Below are 19904 nucleotides of genomic sequence, written 5' to 3' on the forward strand. Positions count from 1 at the left end.
AATTTTATAAGTGATACAGGGGGCTTCACCATGACGATTTGGCTCTAATTTGCATTTAAAAAAGAAATTCTAACGTTATGAAAAAAAGTGTCGATTAGTTTTTGTTTGTAAATACAGAAATTCGATTACAACTTATTTCTTAAAAAACGTAAGTAAGTAAGAAATTATACGCTACGTGGAGATGTATTTTCAGAATTTAAAAAAAATAATAATAATAACCAGTTAGTTAAAATGTCAAGAGTTTGTGATTCTAATCTCGCACGAAAAAAAAGTTTGTATAAAAAAGGTTCAAAGAGATAAGAGAGTTTTACTCTCGCAGTGACGATTAGGGATTATATGAGAAGAGATAATCTCATGTTTGAGAAAAGGCAAAGAATAATAAAGAATTTAAAAAAAGGTTTCTATTACGAGAAAATCGTTTTTATAAATACGACTTAAAAGAGTAAATATTGAAAAGCAAAATTTCCCCACTGTGCATTAATTGATTTTATCATTAATTTTCTGTACTTTTAAGATATCTATTTGGCTCGGATATTACTTTGCCACAAAATTTTTCGTAACAATTTTTATATTGTACAACCGGTGATAATGTTAGTTTGTATATACATTAAAATATAAAATGTTATTTTATACTATTTTTATATACTTTTAATTTTAAGAGTAAATTAATTTATTTTCAATTGCACAATTACCGGTTATACATTATAATAATTGTTACGAATAATTTGGTGTCAAAATAATACTAACCTATTTATTTCAATATTTATTATTCTTAGAAGAATAAATATAGAAAAAAACTAATAGTCGTGAACAAAAAAATAAATATTACTAATAATTTTTTTTTTGAATGTAAAAGAAAATATAATGAAAGGAATTAAGTCAAGGAAAATCTGAAAGTTTTTTCTTCTGTAGAGATTACTTATCACTTCAGGAAACTATACCCCTCTGAGTCGTGAAGTGACGATAACAGCCAGGAGGGTTCCTGAAACTAATTGCGCTTTAGTTGGATGGTTCAACAACCATGAAATATACATAGATCATAGCTGACTAAGAGATCAAGTTACTTCATCTAAATGAAATATGCAGTTATCGACTACAACGTCATAACATCATCGCGAAAAAAAAGATTCTTGACAGTTAACTTTTTCTTCTTATTATACTTTTATATCGCAACTATTATAAACATAGAGAAATTTTTTTTGTGAAACTATCAAATAAATGCATTTTGCTATAAAGTTAAACAAACGTTTGATTGATTCAACTAAATTATTCAATTTACATTTATTTGAATAAATCAAATAATTTATTGCATTTAACTAACTTTTAATATCACAGTTTTCTTGTGTGTATCAAATTGATACAAGAATTAAGATCAACTCATGCAACGTTTTGATTCGATAAAAGGTATCAAATTGATCCAAATATTTGGATCAATTTCAAGATATGATCCAGAATATGGGATCATTTTTTGATACCTGAATTGGTATCAAAGTATAACTGTCATGGCTGGCATGCTCTTATTGACAAGTTTATTAATTAATTTATTCACTGCGCTGAATATTCAGATATTAAAAATACTTTTATTACGAATTTTAAGAAAGAGAGAAGCGAAAACTTATAAATTGCGAGCCATTAAATAAGAAAAAATTTATTTCGAAATAAAATCAAATACACTAACCTTTATTTATGTTTATCACGTGTGATTTAAGTTAAGTTCACAATCACAACACTTGAAAATTTTTAAATTATTTTTGTGGTTCAAATAATTATCAATAATTTATTTATTATAAATGAACAAAATTTAAGCAAAGCACGCTTGATAAATATTTCTAATGCGTTGTCAATTAATAATTTCCTATTACACAATATCATAATCGACATATATGACATTTGTAAACAAACAGGGTTGGGAAACAAGAGTCCAAAATATGTTCGTCCAAAGCAGAGTTGGGTAGGATTCTGTTTCACGTTGAAGGTTAACGCACATGTAATTTTGAAATAGGGAAAAACTGAATAATTATTTTTTAATAGTTTTGTTAAAAATAATTTGAACTGTAAAAATAATGAAAAAAATTCAAATGTTGCGATCTTTGTTCAGACAAATGAAAATTCTATTAATTAGAAATTCAGTAAGAGTGTCGAACGTTGTCTTGATCAAAAACATGAAAAACTATAGTCTGCTTCACGTTCAGCTCTGAATTGCAATGTTTTAACTAATGAAATTTAATGTTTAATGTTAAAATGTTAAAATTAAATGTTTAATGTTAATATTAATTTAATGTTTCATCAATGAAACTAAACTATACTTTTATAAACAGGTTGAGAACCTTTTCGTGATAACTGAGCGCTCATAGCGAGAATTTGGAAAATGCATACAGTTTCTGAAAATTATTGTTGGACATAATTTAAATCCTACCCAACTCTGCTTTGGACGAACATATTTTGGGCTCTTGTTTCCCAACCCTGTTTGTTTACAAATGTCATATATGTCGATTATGATGTTGTGTAATAGAAAATTATAAATTGCATTAATTGACAACGTATTAGAAATATTTATCAAGCGTGCATTGCTTAAATTTTGTTCATTTATAATAAATAAATTATTGATAATTATTTGAACCACAAAAATAATTAAAAATTTTCAAGTGTTGTGATTGTGAACTTAACTTAAATCTTATGTGATAAACATAAATAAAGGTTAGTGTATTTGATTTTATTTCGAAATAAATTTTTTCTTATTTAATTGCTCGCAATTTATAAGTTTTCGCTTCTCTCTTTCTTAAAATTCATCAAGTTTACAGTGATATCTTAATCGAAACAATAAAGTTTGTTCCTCACAGGTTAACAATTTATTTGATTTAAATAAATTATTTCATCGAGCATATATTTGGTTCATTAAAATACATTTTTATCAAATTTCTATTATACCTAATTTTTATTTAACAAAAATTATGCTTAGGTAGCTGATTATGAAATTTTAAATGAGAGAATTTTTAATTCACCGAAACTCCATTTAACTGAACTTTCAATAATTGTCAAAATTGTCCTGTTAAAATGTCGAATTTCCATTTGATATAATTTTCACATATCAGATCATATACACCTCGCCGAAATATTTCAGCAAGGAATTTTAAAATCCACCAATCAAAAATTATCAAGAAAATTGTGATTGGTGGATTTTAAAACTCCCGCTAAAAAGTTTCGGCCATCTGTATGATCTGATATGTGAAATTTCTATCAAGGAAATTCGACATTTCATCAATTCTACTCTCTAAATGTGAATTAAAAAAAATGTTTACTAATTTGAATTAGTGACTCACTTTTTGCTTCTAAATTAGTGAAATTTTACTAATTATTAGTAACTTTTACTAACAATTAGTAAAATTTAACTAATTCTAATGCAAAAAGTGAGTCACTAATTTAAATTAGTAAATATTTTTACTAATTCAGATTTAGAGAGTATGAAATGACAATTCAGACAATTGAAAATTTGGTTTAAACGAAATTTCGGTGAAATAGAAAAACTCTCACTTAAAAATTTTTTTGCTAGACGTAAATTCTGTTAAATGGAAATTGAATTATTTGAAAATATTCGATATATTAGAAAATTTTCTTTATAAAAGTTCAGTTGAATAGAAATTCTATTAAGAATTCAGTTAAATATATAGAAATTTTTCAATATGAAAATTGGGCAGTCAAATGAATTTAATTTGAAAAATAACTTACATTTATCTGCTTTTCGCTTGTCAAAGAAATGGCCGCTTTTAGTCGTTGAAGAATCTTTTCTTACTTTTTTTTTGTTCCTTATTTCAGTAATGGCAAAATGTGCTTAATCACTTGTGTCACTTTCATCGCTTTTACACTTCAATTGGTAAGCCACTTATAAATAGCTGGTTGCACATCAGATTGATCCAGCACCTATATACATTGTCAATTATTTTTCGTAAATAAATATTATTAATTTCACATAATTTCAATATTATGAAGAATCAGTGGAAATAAATATATTTCCTTATATAATTTGTTCCAAAAGACTTCAATGTATATAATAATCGATTAATTGTCTATTATCAAATAAACTGTATTTGAGTGAATAATTTCTGTATTTAAAATTTTAATTGACTCAAATAAATAATTGATACAAATAAATATTTATTTGATAATAATCAAGTAAGCTATTATCTTAATTAAAATAATTTTTTTTCATTGTCTAAAGACATTTTGTTTTATATTAAAAAACTTTTTTTTTAATTAATAAAAATTATAGCATTACTGTATAAGATGAAATAAAAATGTTCTTTCAATTAAACTCAAGATTTCTTTGATTCAAAGAATTGATTCAAACAGAATTTCTTTACATCAAAGGAATAATTCTTCTGAATTAAACTTTCTTTCTGGTGATATTTTATATATATGTGAATTTACACTTAATTAAGAAATAAATTTCAAAAATCATTTCATATATATTTATTAGAATCAATAAATGATTATTGGAAATTTTCTAATGTTTAAATTAACCACAGTTACTTGTTTGAAACTAGTTATTTATGTTCTACACAAGCTGAAATGGAGTAAGTGATTTTCATTTCCCTTTGACAAGCTCTGTTACCCTGGTTACCGAATGTTTCTCTCCACACACATCTAAGCCGGACTTTCATTATAAATACAGAGAACCCTATCTTCATAAACTACACGTATTCTGTTTAATTTAAAGAAAAATAATTTTCAAGGATGTAACTAATTTTCTATTATATAGTAAATATCACAGTTTTCCTAAAAGTATCAAATTGAGACCAAAAATTGCATCAAATCTTTGCAACGTTTTGATGCACATAAGTTATATCAAAAAGAGATCGTTTTGTGTATCATTTTTAGAAATGATACACGAAACGGTCTCATTTTTTGATGCAAAAAATTTAATCAATTTATATCAATCATGGCCGAATTGAATCGACTCAAAATTAAACGAATTTTTTTCAGATATTTTGGTAATAGTACAATTGCGGAGACCATTTCACTATTTAATTTGAAAATGAAAATAACAGAAAATCAAAGACAATGTGCAATTCGATAATTAAAAAGTGACAGCTTATAAACATAACCTAAAATGCATGAGAAAAAATTTGTCGATAAAATCAATATAGCCGAGCTTTTTAGAAGGTAGATGGCAGCACTCATCTATTTTCATTCTTTAAATTTTTTCTGAATCGTTTTTATAAAAAGCAAAACTGCCATCTACCTTCTAAAAAGCTCGGCTATATTGATTTTATCGACAAATTTTTTGTCATGCATTTTAGGTTATGTTTATAAGCTGTCACTTTTTAATTATCGAATTGCACATTGTCTTTGATTTTCTGTTATTTTCATTTTCAAATTAAATAGTGAAATGGTCTCCGCAATTGTACTATTACCAAAATATCTGAAAAAAATTCGTTTAATTTTCATTCGATTCAATTCGGCCATGATTGATATAAATTGATTAAATTTTTTGCATCAAAAAATGAGACCGTTTCGTGTATCATTTCTAAAAGTGATACACAAAACGATCTCTTTTTGATATAACTTATGTGCATCAAAACGTTGCAATAGAAAAAGATACAACCAAGTTTACTGTGATAACACATATGTATTAAATAAATAAATATATATACTTATTTCATTTAAAAAGCAATTATTCCAGTTATTTGCTTTAAATAATTTTTATTTTCACTTTGCAATGTGTTTATAGTAACATATGCCATAAGCAACAAGATCAAAGCTTTTAATTATTCATTCAATTCTACCTTACCGTTAATTACTTATATTTCAGCAGCAACAATTTTATATATAAAAATAAAAAGATTATTTGAAAAGGCAAGAAAAGCTATATATTTATCTTTTCATGTATCTTATATATAATTATTAATTTCCTATTAAAAAGTTATGTAGAATTTTCAAAAAATAATTTTTTATTCTCTTAAAAAATTCTTTAAACCTTTTTTAGAAGAAGGAAAAAAAATGTTTGGTACCCGTTAAAGATCTTTTATTTAAAAGTTTAAACTCCTTTAGAAACGCCTTTTTTGCATTTCTGCCACCTTCACGAGCAACGCAAATTGTATTACCCAGACGCTCAAGTTATTAATTTAAAAAAAAAATTCATAAAATTTAATAAATCAATAATTTTTTGTAGATGCAACATTGCATTCTAAAATCAATACTTTAGCTGATTTTTAATCTTGAAAAAAATTGCCATAAATATTTTAAATGTTCATAACATCGAAATTATTAAACATTTTGAATAAATCTTTTAGCATATCAATCTAGATGCAAAATACGACATTTTTTTTATCCATTATTAAGAAAATTTAATACGTTGAAGTTGTCTTTCTTGAAAAGCCCCACATGTTTGAAAAAAATGATCTAGTCGCATAAAGACAGTTCCTACAATAATAATTATTATTATTAATATCTTTATTAGAAACTTGTTTACCTTATTATGGCTTATCAGTTTAGTATTATGTAAATAAAAAAATAAACTTATAAACTCGAGTGAAATTAGTTCGTTTAGAAAAATTATGAATAAAGTATTATAAAAGTGAAGTGAAAATATTAAAAAAGGATTTTAAATAACGTTCTGATTATCAGTATATATTATAAACTAATTAAGATTATATATAAAACAAAATAAATTAAAACGCAAAAAATTATTTCATTGTATAATAATAATTGATTAAATATAACTAAAATTATGAATTTTAGAACCTTGTAAAAAGAAATAATCATCAGAATATCATGGTTTGGATTCCAGGAGAAGATTATCAAGATTTGTGTGATTTGGGTGAAAAATGTTCAACTTGTCCATCACAATTTGTGATGTTTATAACAATTCTCTCGTTAATATTCGGTCAATCAAGAGATAAGAATTTACCTCGTGAAATACCAAAAAAATTAGATTTTATTATTGTCGGAGCAGGTTCCGCAGGATGCGTTCTTGCTAATCGATTAACGGAAATTAAAAATTGGAAAGTAAGTAATATTTTTTTTTCTTGATTAAAAAAATTAATGAGAATATTCTTCTACTTCTGTGAAAGTAAATATATATATATATAAAATTCAATAAACAAAATGTAAAATAATAATTAAATTTAATGCAAATAGATTCTCCTTTTGGAAGCAGGTGGAGAGGAATTAAAAATTAATGAACTACCATCGTCATCATTTATATTACATGGCAGTAATGTTGATTGGACCTATAAAACTGAACCCGAAGAAAGTTCTTGTCTAGCAAACAATGGCTGTCCAATGCCACGTGGTAAAGTAAGTAACTGACAATTAGTTTTTTAATTATAAGGCAAAAAATAATTTCCCTCTCGATAGGTAATGGGTGGTTCGAGTTCTACCAATGGAATGTTATATGTAAGAGGATCACCTTCAGACTATGATAATTGGGCTAAATTAGGCAACAAAGGCTGGAGTTACAAAGAAGTTTTGTATTATTTCAAAAAATCCGAAGATAATCGAGATGATAATGTAAGAATCTAAAAAGATATGTAATTAATTTTAGATTAGAAAATAATCTTAAAAAAATAAAAATTTACTGGTGTCGGATCTTTTCTAGCCTTATAACCTTAAAAGTATCTGTTCAGCGGCAACGTCTATTTAAATGTTCCCTTACCGCATGGAGAGGATAAATTATAAAAATAAATTCACTTCAATAGTTGTACATTTAATATATCAATTTATTGTTTTAATAATGTCACTCCACTTTATAACATTATTTTACAAAGAAAATTAGTTTTTAAAAGACAGAACGCGTCAATAATTAATTACAATTAAAATTCTGTTAGACAACACCGCTGTGTTCCTACTTCTATCAAAGCTATTAGCCATCTAATTATCAAATTAATATAATATATTAGTAATCAAATTTTGTCAGAGGTCGCCACGTCTCGATCACATTCTTGCGAAGCGACAATATCAATAAAATAAAAAATTGTATGTACAGAATATAAATGTTTATTGGTAAATTTTGTTATGCTTTCCACCATTCTAAAATGTTCTAATTTTTATCTGCTCCTTTTAGTGCCAAATAGAATTTAGATTTAAAGTTTCGCATTCAAAAAGACTTCCATTGTTTTTTTTCTGTATTTCGAAAATCTCTACTTTGTGCCGAGGATCTATAACTAAAGCAACACAGTAAACCCAATTTGTTTTTTTGGTAGAGTTTGACAATCTTATCTCTAACTGCTTCGAAAGCTTTTATTAAAATTTCGTCAACTTTTGTTGTTTCCACTTTGTCATTTAAAGTACATAAACATGATGTGTTCAATTTCATCTTCCCCCAACATCCCAAATTCATAAGTGGATTGTACTAATTGTTAATTAATTTTCAGATTGTGAAGGCAAATCCCTTTTACCACAAGAAAGGTGGCTATCTACCGGTTCAAAAAGTTCTATACAATGACACAAATGTACATTTATTATCAAAAGCGTGGCAGGAATTAGGATACGAAAATATAGACGTGAATGCTGATAAGCAAATTGGAGTCATGTCGGCTCAAACAACGACACTTAATGGAAGACGTCAAAGCACTAACGATGCATTTATCCGCCCAATCAGGGAAAAAAGGAAAAATCTATTTATCGAAACTGAGGCATTCGTCACAAAAGTCATAATAAATTCAAAAAAGAAGGCAATTGGTGTTGAATACACCAACAAGTATGGCAAAAAGAAGATAGTAATGGCACAAAAAGAAGTAATTATATCAGCTGGTACAGTTAATTCTCCAAAATTGCTGATGCTCTCCGGAATTGGTGTATCTCAAGAATTAAAGAAGCACAATATCAAAATCATAAAAGATTTACCAGTAGGTCGAAATCTACATGATCACGTGACAGTTGGTGGTCTTCGTATCAAACTCAACAAGACTTCAACCAAAAAGAGTTTAAAGAAACGAATTGAAGACGTAGAACTATATTTAAAGAATCAAACAGGTCCACTGGCTACAATGGGACCTTTGCAATGTATTACCTTTGTCAAAACAAATTTAGAGAAACAGCAACGAGTTCCTGATATTGAATACAATTATGTACCATTTGACAGTAAGGGACACGTCACTACTCCAAATTCTTATAATATGATAACTATATTTACAATAGTGTTAAATCCCAATAGTAGAGGGACAATAACTCTAAATGCATCAGATCCAATTTGGGGTGCACCTATAATTCGTCATGGATTCTTCACTAAAAATCCAGATCGTGAACGACTATTGGAGGGAATAAGAATTTTTCTTTCGCTATTTAAGACAAAAGTCTTTCAAAAAAATGAAATGACACTTGATAAAAAACCATTTCCACTTTGTAAAAAATGGCAATTTAATACTGATGATTATTGGTTTTGTATGATGAGATATTACACGGGCACTGATTATCATCCAGTGGGCACTTGTAAAATGGGTCCAAAATCTGATTCAGAAGCTGTTGTTGATTCACAGTTACGAGTTTATGGAATAAAGAGTTTAAGAGTTGTTGATGCATCAATAATGCCAAAAATTACTCGCGGTAATATTAATGCGCCAACAATTATGATTGCTGAGAAGGCTAGTGATATGATTAAAAATTATTGGAGATGGAAATTTTTTTAAGTATAGCACCAATTGAAACATAACTGAAGCTACTGTTTAATTTGAAAAAAATTCATATGTAACTAAATTTTCATTAAAATGAAAATACATACATATTTTTAAAATTCAGACTTTTTGTACTTTACTTAAAAATCAAATTACCTTTTTGGATTAGAAATATTAAAAAAAAATGTTAATTTTACAACTGTATTGTCTACATTTTTAATCATTTTTAAAGGTAAGAGCAACCTACATTACAGAAATTTGTAAAGTCGATTTTAAATAATTATTAAATGTGGATGTAGAATTTGTATATTTGTGAAATTAAGATTTACTTTTTCTCTCTAAATCTGAATTAGTGAAAAATATTTCTTTAATTAAAATTAGTAAAATGTCAACTAATTTTTGGTAATTTTTCACTAAACAATTAAGAATTATTAAACGAAATAGTAAAATTTGACTAAAAATTAGCGAAAATTTTTACAGTGAACAAATTTTCTGTGGTAGCGAACTTTTCGCTAACAAATTTAGTCGCAGGTCACTATACTCTCTAAATCTGAATTAATACAAAACTACTAATTCACAGTAAAACCGTGAACGAATCGGTCCTATTTCAATTAGTAGAAAATAACTAATTTTTAGTAGAAAACAACTAATTTAACAGTCAAATTTAATTAATTATATGTAAAAAAAAATAATTTTTAGTAGATATGTATTACCAAAATAAAATCTTGTGTCTATTGGACTGTAATTTTTCGTAAAAAAAAAGTTTTCCACTTTGACCAATATTTTTTATGGCGGGGTTAAAGTTAATTTTTTTTCTCAAATAATGAAATAAAATATGAGCCAAAAGTTCTGAACGTTCAAATGAACGAAATATTTTTTTCAATATATAAATTATTAAAAATTATGATGGAAATGTAAAATAAAACAGTAAATTAAACAATTATTAAATTAATAACTTCTTGTTAGATATTTAAAACAATAAAATTCGTAATTAAAGAAGTTGCAAAAAAAATGTTGTTCATTTGAACGTTCATAACTTTTGGCATATAATAAAATATCAATTTCGATAGCTTTTTTGACGTCCTTTTAATAAGTAATAATTTTTCGACTCAAAAAACTGAAAATTAAATTTGACAGAATAAATTCAAATAGGTATCAGGGAAAACTGATAAAATTGACCCCCCCTCTATCTCCTCCAAAATTTCAAAAAAGTAAAAAATTTTTTTGGGGATATTTTACTATCAGGTAAGACAACAATTTCCCCAAATTTCACTTTTTTTCGAGAAATCAATTTTTCAACTCAGGACATTACACGTAAAATGCCTCTGTAATGTTTTGATTAATAGGAAATATTTTATTATAAGAAAAGTAATTTTTATCTATATATATATATCTTTCTATATTATAAAAAGATTTCGCCGCCGCCTCCGCTGTTTCAGAAATTTTGACAAGGATGGGTCATTCCATGTCAAGTGTACCCAACCCATGTTTTTGACAAGGTTAGGTAAAGGTGAGCCAAACCCATGTTTTTGACATGGATAGTACAATAGTTGGTTACACTTGATATGGAATGATCCATATGAATATAGCTGCAAGTCCCCCCCTCCCTGGCAAAAAATGACCTAAATTTTAAGGTTATGTTCTTTCCAGACTCTGAATAGGGCCGCAAGTCCTCCCCCCTCCCTTACCCTTTCTCCGTATTTCCCACCAAAAACGACATAAATTTTGAGGTTATGTTCATTTCAAGACTTTCAATATAGCCGCAAGTCCCCTGTCTCTCGCCAAAAATGACATAAATTTTGAGGTTATGATCGTTTCAAAACTGAATAGGGTCGAAAGTCCTCCCCTCTCTCCGTATTTCCCGCCAAAAGTGACCTAAATTCTGAGGTTATGTTTGTTTCAAGACTCTGAATAGATCAGCAAGTTGTTCCCCCTTCCCTCATCTTTCTCCGTATTTCCCACCAAAAATGACATAAATTATGAGGTTATGTTCATTTCAAGACTTTCAATATAGCCGCAAGTGGAGGTAGATTTCCTGACAAAAATGACCTGAATTTAAAGGTTATGTTCGTTTAGAGACTGTGAATATAGTGGGCAAGGCCCCCCTCCTTCCTTACGTTGATGGAGAGGTGGATTTTCCGACGAAATTGAACTAAATTTTAAGGTTAAGTTATTTTTTCGGGAAACGACCAAGAAACAAACATAACCCCAAAATTTAGGCCAAAATTTGGCGCAAAAAGACAAAGGAACAAACATAACCTCAAAATTTAGGTCAAACTTTGAAGAAAAATGACCAAAAAACGAACATAACCTTAAATGTAGGTCAAATTTTAGCTGGAAAATGTAAAAAAATTAGATAAATTTTGTTTTAAAAATTGAAAATAATGAAAATTATTGTTAATAAAAATCGTAAACGACATTTAAAGAAATAAATATTAAAATATTAATAATAGTTTTAAATTCCAGAAATTGTCTAAACATTAACTCATAAACATCTACAAAACCAATAAAAAATAGGGGGTTAGCGCGCGAGGCGCGCAGGGGGGCAAAGCCCCTCTAGTATATATATATATATGGGTCAGAATTTCTCAAACGGATCACCTAAAATTCAGAAATTTTTTTTTTAATCAAAAATCATTTCTTTTGACTCCTTACACGGGAAAAAGAAAAACGTTGGATTAATACCGTTTTCCGATTGGTTCAACGGCAAGGAGCGCTGTAGGCAGTGTCTGTTGGATCAACTTACTTGTAACAACAGATGGACAGTAGGTTCAACAGTAAAAGTCTGTTGAATCAATGCCGAAATCGTGACAGGGCCCACTGACGTTGAACCAATCGGAAAACGGTATTAATCCAACGTTTCTCTTTTTCCCGTGTACATGGTAAAAATAAGTCCCTGAAATTTTTAGGTCAAAAAAAATTTTTTCGTTAAAATTATAAATAATTGAAATTTTTTGCAGTCTTATTTTAAAAAATTTTTTTCTCGAGTTCCTGTTCACCAATTAAAAAAAAAAGGGTTTTTCTCGTCTTAAAATGTAGTTTCTAAATATAATTTTTATTTTGAAAAAATTTCATATTTAATAGATTTTTATATTATTTATTTATAAAATGTTATTCAAAAATAGTGTTCTTGACGTCCTACAGAAAATTAATTTTTTTTTGAATTCCCCACACAATTTTGTGTAAGAAACCGTTGAGAAAAAAATGAGACTAAAAAAAAATTTTCTAAATTTTAGGTGATCCGTTTGAGAAATTCTGACCCATTTATTTATATTATAATCATATTCCATTATTCTCAATTTATAATATGAATTTCCTTTTCGTCGCACATTATATAATTTAATCATACATTTTTTTTCAGTTTCAGAGTGTGATCAATTCTAATCCATAAACGAGACATGGAATCTGTGATTCACGAGCCAATTGTTTTTATTGGAATTAAACATATTACAAGGCCACGATAAAGTGCAAGAACCTGTAAAAAAATAAGAAGAAAAAAAATGTAAGTGTTCCTATATACAATATATATGTCTGCGGGTGTCCAATGAAAGTGAAGAAAGTAGGTGGTCCAAGACGGATGTGGAAAAGCTATGTTCAGAGATGAAAAAAATTCAATTAATATATAGTGAAAGAGACGGCTTTTGAAATAATAAATATATATATACAGTATTGCATTTTTCTCAAAGACTTGGTTGTGTAAAATACATATATACACACTTCTTTATTCTAGAAATTACATTATAAAATAATGTCATAATTTTCGTTGAGTGGGTTTACTTATACTATATATATATATATATAAGTAGTGAGTGTCAAGATAATGTCAGACTACGAGAGAATCCGACTCGTTGTACTTGGAGGTGCAGGAGTTGGAAAAAGCGCAATTATCCGTCGATTACTTGGCCAAGGATTCACGGAAAGATATCGAGCGACTGTTGAAGATCTTTATTCTAGAGAATGTATTCTTGGAACTTTAACGCTAAAAGTAGATCTGCTCGATACAGCAGGTAATTTTTTATAAACAAATTTATTTTTTTTTAATTTCCTTTCGTGTCGTTTCTTTTCAATTTTTTTTTATTTTACATTTTTCTTTTAAAAAAATTTTTAAAAAACACGATTTTTTCGATTTAAATCTGATTTTGCTTTTTACTTACGTCACAACATTTTTCAAAGATGAATTTTTAAATTATTTATTTTTTAATAAATATTTAAACGATAAATTTAATAATATATGAATCGAAGAAATATTTATATATTAAGTTTTTTTGGAACTGTCTTTTTTTTATTTTAATAATAATAATAATAATAATAATAATAATAATAATAATAATAATTTCATCAGGTAATTAAAAAAAAAAAATTTTACGAACATATGTAAAAATGGACGGAAACTGGGACATGGACGGTAACTGGTACATCCACGGTACTAAAATTTTTTTTTTTAGAAAATTTTTAAAATTGATATAAAAATTTTGAACTAAAATTCTTCATAAAATATTTTGCTTTTTGCAACTTTAATATTAACTTTAATAATTAATTAATAAAATTTTAATTTAATTTAATTTATTAATTAATAATTAACTTTAATATTAATTAAATTTGTAATATTATTAAAATTGCTCAAATATATCAAAAGATACGTTTTTAAATATTCTTTTAACTATAATTATAATAGTTCTAACGTAATATAAAGATTTTTAAACAAATATTTTCAGGGTTTCCACAGCTCATGGAAATCAGGGAAAAGTCAGGAATTTTTATATCAAAAATATCAAAGAGATCAATTTGTTGAAAAATAATTCCCAATTTTTGAAAAAATTGAGAAATTCAATAAAATTTTTTATGTTTTAAACAAAAAAAAAAAAAAAAAAAAATTTGTCAGGTTCAGAAAAAAAGATAAAATTTTGTTTTGAAACAGTTCAAAATTTCCAAAAATTCAAAGTATTATAAAAAATTGAATTGCAAAACAAATTATAAATTCAGTTTATTGAATAAGTGAAAAAATTGTTTTTTTAAAAATGCAAACATGAAATTCCATTTATTAATGTATTTAAAAAAAATGTAATAATATATAAATATTTCATTGAAGTGCAAATTTATATTTTAAATGCTTGTAAAATTAAGAAAAAAAAATAGAAAAGAAAAAAACGGAGCTTGATAAAATTGAAGTTTATTCAAAAAGTTTAAATTAAATTGATATTCTGCAGGAGACTTACAATTTCCGGCCATGAGAAGGCTGAGCATAGCGACAGCTCATGCCTTCCTTTTGGTTTATGCCACCACTTCACTACCAAGTTTCGAATGCGTCAAACGATGTTTTGAGGAAGTCCGAGAACAAAGGCCGGATTTTCAGGTATTAGAGCGATAAATATGCGTATATAATACCATAACTGCATTTCAAATGATAGAGTATACAATCCTTCTGAAATAATAGAGAATTAAATATTATACATATATAATATATACATATATGTCTCATGTGTGTAAATAATGTGTGCATTTATAATCATCCAAAGAATGGGACTCTTAAAAAATATCCCATCTTTTTGAACAAAACTTTCCTGTAAATTCGAACCATTTTATTGTTCCCTTTTCATTATAGTAAGCATATTCATAAAATTTCATTAAGCTCATATAATAGAGAAGAATTTATTAAACTCAATTTAAATACAGTTTTCTATAAAGATTTAATTTTTGAATAAATTTCCTTTTATTGACACAAATTATTATTTATTTATTTATTTTTTTTATTTAGTGTTCTTTTCAAACATTTTTCCTAATTCAGTTTTTCTAATTGTAATATTTCTAATAAACATTTTTCCTAATATTTACATTTTTCTTATTATTTTTTTTTTCTAAAGTATATTTTTCCAAATGCAGTGAATTTTCAAATTTCAAAGTAAATATACAGGTTGTTCCAAAAGTATGGAAACTTGCAAATATCTTGAAAAGTACGCATTTTCGTGAAAAATATTCAAAACAAAAAGTTGTTTCCGAAAAAAAAAATCTACATTTTTAAAGCCAAAAAAATGGACCCGGGACCCAACAGTGAAAAAAGAAGTGTCACGAAAATGCGTATTTTTCGCGATATTTGCAAGTTTCCATATCACAGTTTTCTTGTGTGTATCAAATTGATACGAGAATTAAGATCAACTCATGCAACGTTTTGATTCGATATAAGGTATCAAATTGATCCAAATATTTGGATCATTTTCAAGAAATGATCCAGAATATGGGATCATTTTTTGATACCTGAATTGGTATCAAAGTATAACTGTCATGGCTGGCATGCTCTTATTGACAAGTTTATTAATTAATTTATTCACTGCACTGAATATTCAGATATTAAAAATACTTTTATTATGAATTTTAAGAAAGAGAGAAGCGAAAACTTATCAATTGCGAGCAATTAAATAAGAAAAAGTTTATTTCGAAATAAAATGAAATACACTAACCTTTATTTATGTTTATCACATAAGATTTAAGTTAAGTTCACAATCACAACACTTGAAAATTTTTAATTATTTTTATGGTTCAAATAATTATCAATAATTTATTTATTATAAATGAACAAAATTTAAGCAATGCACGCTTGATAAATATTTCTAATGCGTTGTCAATTAATGCAATTAATAATTTCCTATTACACAATATCATAATCGACATATATGACATTTATAAACAAACAGGGTTGGGAAACAAGAGCCCAAAATATGTTCGTCCAAAACAGAGTTGGGTAGGATTCTGTTTCACGTTTAAGGTTAACGCACATGTAATTTTGAAATAGGGAAAAACTGAATAATTATTTTTTAATAGTTTTGTTAAAAATAATTTGAACTGTAAAAATAATGAAAAAAATTCAAATGTTGCGATCTTTGTTTAGACAAATGAAAATTCTATTAATTAGAAATTCTGATAAGAGTGTCGAACGTTGTCTTGATCAAAAACATTAAAAACTATAGTCTGTTTCACGTTTACCTCTTAATTGCAATGTTTTAACTAATAAAATTTAATGTTTAATGTTAAAATTAAATGTTTTATGTTAATTTAAATTTAATGTTTCAATCAATAAAACTAAACTATACTTTTATAAACAGGTTGAGAACCTTTTCATGATAACTGAGCGCTCATAGCGAGAATTTGGAAAATGCATACAGTTTCTGAAAATTATTGTTGGACATAATTTCAATCCTACCCAACTCTGCTTGGACAAACCATAAAAATAATTAAAATTTTTCAAGTGTTGTGATTGTGAACTTAACTTAAATCTTATGTGATAAACATAAATAAAGGTTAGTGTATTTCATTTTATTTCGAAATAAATTTTTTCTTATTTAATTGCTCGCAATTTATAAGTTTTCGCTTCTCTCTTTCTTAAAATTCATAATAAAAGTATTTTTAATATCTGAATATTCAGTGCAGTGAATAAATTAATTAATAAACTTGTCAATAAGAGCATGCCAGCCATGACAGTTATATAATTGATACCAATTCAGGTATCAAAAAATGTTCCCATATTCTGGATCATTTCTTGAAAATGATCCAAATATTTGGATCAATTTGATACCTTATATTGATTCAAAACGTTGCATTCCAAAATGATACCATCAAGTTTACAGTATACTTTTGGAACACCATGTATAAAATTTTATTAAATAATTGTGAAAAATGATTATTCTATTTCTAAAAATTTCTAAAGATTTATATAAAGATTAACGAATCGAAAGATTAAATCTAAAGATTTTTCTAAAAATAGACTGCAACGACTTTATGTGAAATATAATGGATTGACTCAAAAATAATTTCTTATTATAGTTAAGGGGAGGGAACAGTGAAATATTAACTTTTCAAAATTTATGTTGTTTTTTAAAAAATTGAAAATTCTAAAAACCCATACAATTGATTGTTCAAAACCACAAAAAAAGGGTATATATAAAAATGCCCGATGAAAAATAATAGAAATTGTAGAAGAAGTTGAATTTTAAAAGTATTAACAGTAAAATTTAAATCAATAAAAATTTTAGTTATTTAGAGGTGTCAATTTTTTTTCGTCATATTTTTGATATACCTAAAACCATATTCTATGTTAAAAAAATTTTTTTAAAATAATTTTCGACCATTTAAAATTTTTTTTTTTAATTTATTTTTTTAAATAAATTGAAATTTTTTAAAATCTAAACGATTAATTGTACGATTGATCCAAATTTAAGATTTGACAATTTTTTTTTCTAAACGGTTACTCTAATTACATTAATGATAAACTGTAAGCACATGTTTGTAATAGATGAGAAATAGAGAAGTTATTTTGAAAAATGTCTTTGTCCGTTTCTCTCCTATACTTATTTTTATTAATGATTTGAAAAAGAAAAATCGCCAAAATATATTGAAGAAGACAATAATTGCAGAATAAACTTTTATGATTATATATATAGTTTTAAAACATATTTAACTGATTTTTGTTTTACTCCTTTGTGACAGGAAGTACCTATAGTTGTAGCGGGAAATAAATTGGATCTCGCAACAGCACGAAGGGAAGTTGCTATTGAGGATGTGAGTGAATGGCTTTTCTGCGAACTTCCCAAACTCAGGGCCAAAGTCATAGAGTGTTCTGCTAAAGACGACTATAACATTAAAGACATCTTTAGATGTTTCGTAACTCTCTCTAGAATAGTTCCAAAAAATCCAACTGGTGAAACTGACGAGTCTGGACTTAGAAGAAGATGTTCAGCATATGGTTCGCGAAGGTATTTTTTTTCACTGTAAAAACAAAATCATATTTAAAAAAGAAATTTTTAAGAAAAAAAAAATTTTTTTTTTCATACTATATTTGAATAAATTGTTGTCACGTCACCGTAACTTTTACATTCATAATTATAAGAATCCTTTTAATCAATACCGAGTTATATGTCTCTGCGACAAGCACACGTGTTTTTGTTACGCCTCTAAATACTTTTCTCTTAAATGTTCAATTTCCGCCCCTTTTTTTCGTGCAACTAAACATCATTCTTTTATATATAAAAGACCCCTGCGTTTTGTATCCTTCTACGACAATCTACTGTATTTCTATTTCTGTATACATACAAATAGAAGCGAGAAATCTTTTATGATACCAGAAGAGCTCACACCCCCACAAAACAAAATGATCCCTTTCTAATTTTCCCTATGTGCTAAAATCAAACGATGTAATAAAAGCGCTCTTTCCAATTATCCTATGTGACGAACCCCTGTGGTATCACCACATTAGAAGAGTACAGCTGCGAATAATCATAGTCATACTTTTGTATCTTGAAGAAGCTGGTTCACACCCCCCTTTTTACGTTCAACTGAGAGAGAAGGACTGAACTTTGACTTCCAAAATTAGGGTGAAAATATATAGTAGGACAATAAAATTTTATCTATTCTCTTACGAAAACTCAGTATAAAAGGGCTACATTTTCATGGAGAGACTAGTTCTGGAATCCTCTTCATACGTATAACATCAACCAGTTCTCAAAACATCTTCATACGTGTAACATCTACCAGTTCAGAACTTTTCATCATACACGTTACTTCTACTTCATATTTGGTACCAGTTCACATACGAAATCTAGTACAAGCGTTGTTACTCTGCTCGATTTCATACTCAAGTTTGACTTAGAAGAATCTCTGTGTCAAGTGTTAAAAGTTTCTACGTCAAGAAGAGCTGATTCAATCAACTGAACTCCGGACCTGTGGTCATCACCAAGGCCCGTCAACCTTCCTGTGAGCTCTCAAACTATATCTGGTACCAGAAGTTGCTATCATAATTAGGACACAGCAGTGGTCCTTTTTCATACATCTTACATCTAAATTTTCAAGGTAAGTTGTAATACTTTTTATCTAAATCCTTCCTAATTCCTTATAAAAATTTGTAGTAACCTTTACATTCCTTGTTGCAGTGGAATGCTGATTTTCCCTTATTTCAAGAATGGTTGCTTCAGGATACTCTCTCTCAAAGATCAATTTTATAACTCTAAATGTTTGTCTAAATAACTTTGTAACCTTGTCATTAAAAATCACTATTCTCTTTCTTTCCTGTACCCTTAGCTCAGAGCCTTCTGCTCTGTAAATGAAACAGGAATTCACTGAATCACCGAGCGGCCACAAATAAAATAAAATATTATTTCTTTAGTTATTTCTCTATTTGAGACGTAACAGAGGAAATATAATTTTTGGTGCATCGGCCGTTGTGAACAGGAAAGAGAATATAAATTTAAAATCTATGCACTAAAAATATAATTTTTGGTGCATCTACCGTTGTGAACAAGAAAGAGA

At 27.2% G+C, this 19904-nt stretch overlaps 2 protein-coding genes and 2 long non-coding RNA genes across 4 annotated transcripts in view; 2 read left to right on the forward strand and 2 right to left on the reverse strand.

Annotated features, from left to right (window-relative positions):
- Positions 1 to 19904, forward strand: part of LOC127286361 (GTP-binding protein Di-Ras2) — a 144454-nt gene that overhangs the window by 108013 nt on the left and 16537 nt on the right. The window contains exons 3-5 of the mRNA XM_051312764.1: positions 12973 to 13618; positions 14819 to 14964; positions 18090 to 18355. Coding sequence (XP_051168721.1) covers positions 13432 to 13618; positions 14819 to 14964; positions 18090 to 18355 — 599 coding nt within the window. The 5' untranslated portion in view covers positions 12973 to 13431. The remainder of the gene's footprint in view (positions 1 to 12972; positions 13619 to 14818; positions 14965 to 18089; positions 18356 to 19904) is intronic.
- On the reverse strand, positions 3732 to 18168 carry LOC127286608 (uncharacterized). The gene is made up of 3 exons (XR_007843768.1): positions 18062 to 18168; positions 14828 to 15033; positions 3732 to 3918 (listed from the first exon to the last, which is right to left on the reverse strand). It is a non-coding gene; the product is annotated as an uncharacterized LOC127286608 (long non-coding RNA).
- LOC127286174 (glucose dehydrogenase [FAD, quinone]-like) lies at positions 6640 to 9671 on the forward strand. The gene is made up of 4 exons (XM_051312534.1): positions 6640 to 7005; positions 7138 to 7296; positions 7357 to 7509; positions 8373 to 9671. Exons 1-4 carry the CDS (start codon positions 6772 to 6774, stop codon positions 9624 to 9626), a joined length of 1800 nt encoding a protein of 599 aa, XP_051168491.1. The 5' UTR covers positions 6640 to 6771; the 3' UTR covers positions 9627 to 9671.
- Positions 18222 to 19904, reverse strand: part of LOC127286591 (uncharacterized) — a 30828-nt gene continuing 29145 nt past the window's right edge. Inside the window, exon 3 of the long non-coding RNA XR_007843763.1 lies at positions 18222 to 18368. This is a non-coding gene — a long non-coding RNA (uncharacterized LOC127286591). The remainder of the gene's footprint in view (positions 18369 to 19904) is intronic.

This window comes from Leptopilina boulardi, unplaced genomic scaffold (assembly GCF_019393585.1).
Source record: "Leptopilina boulardi isolate dan_hultmark-lab unplaced genomic scaffold, ZJU_Lbou_2.1 LbouV2_121, whole genome shotgun sequence".
NCBI lineage: Eukaryota > Metazoa > Arthropoda > Insecta > Hymenoptera > Figitidae > Leptopilina > Leptopilina boulardi.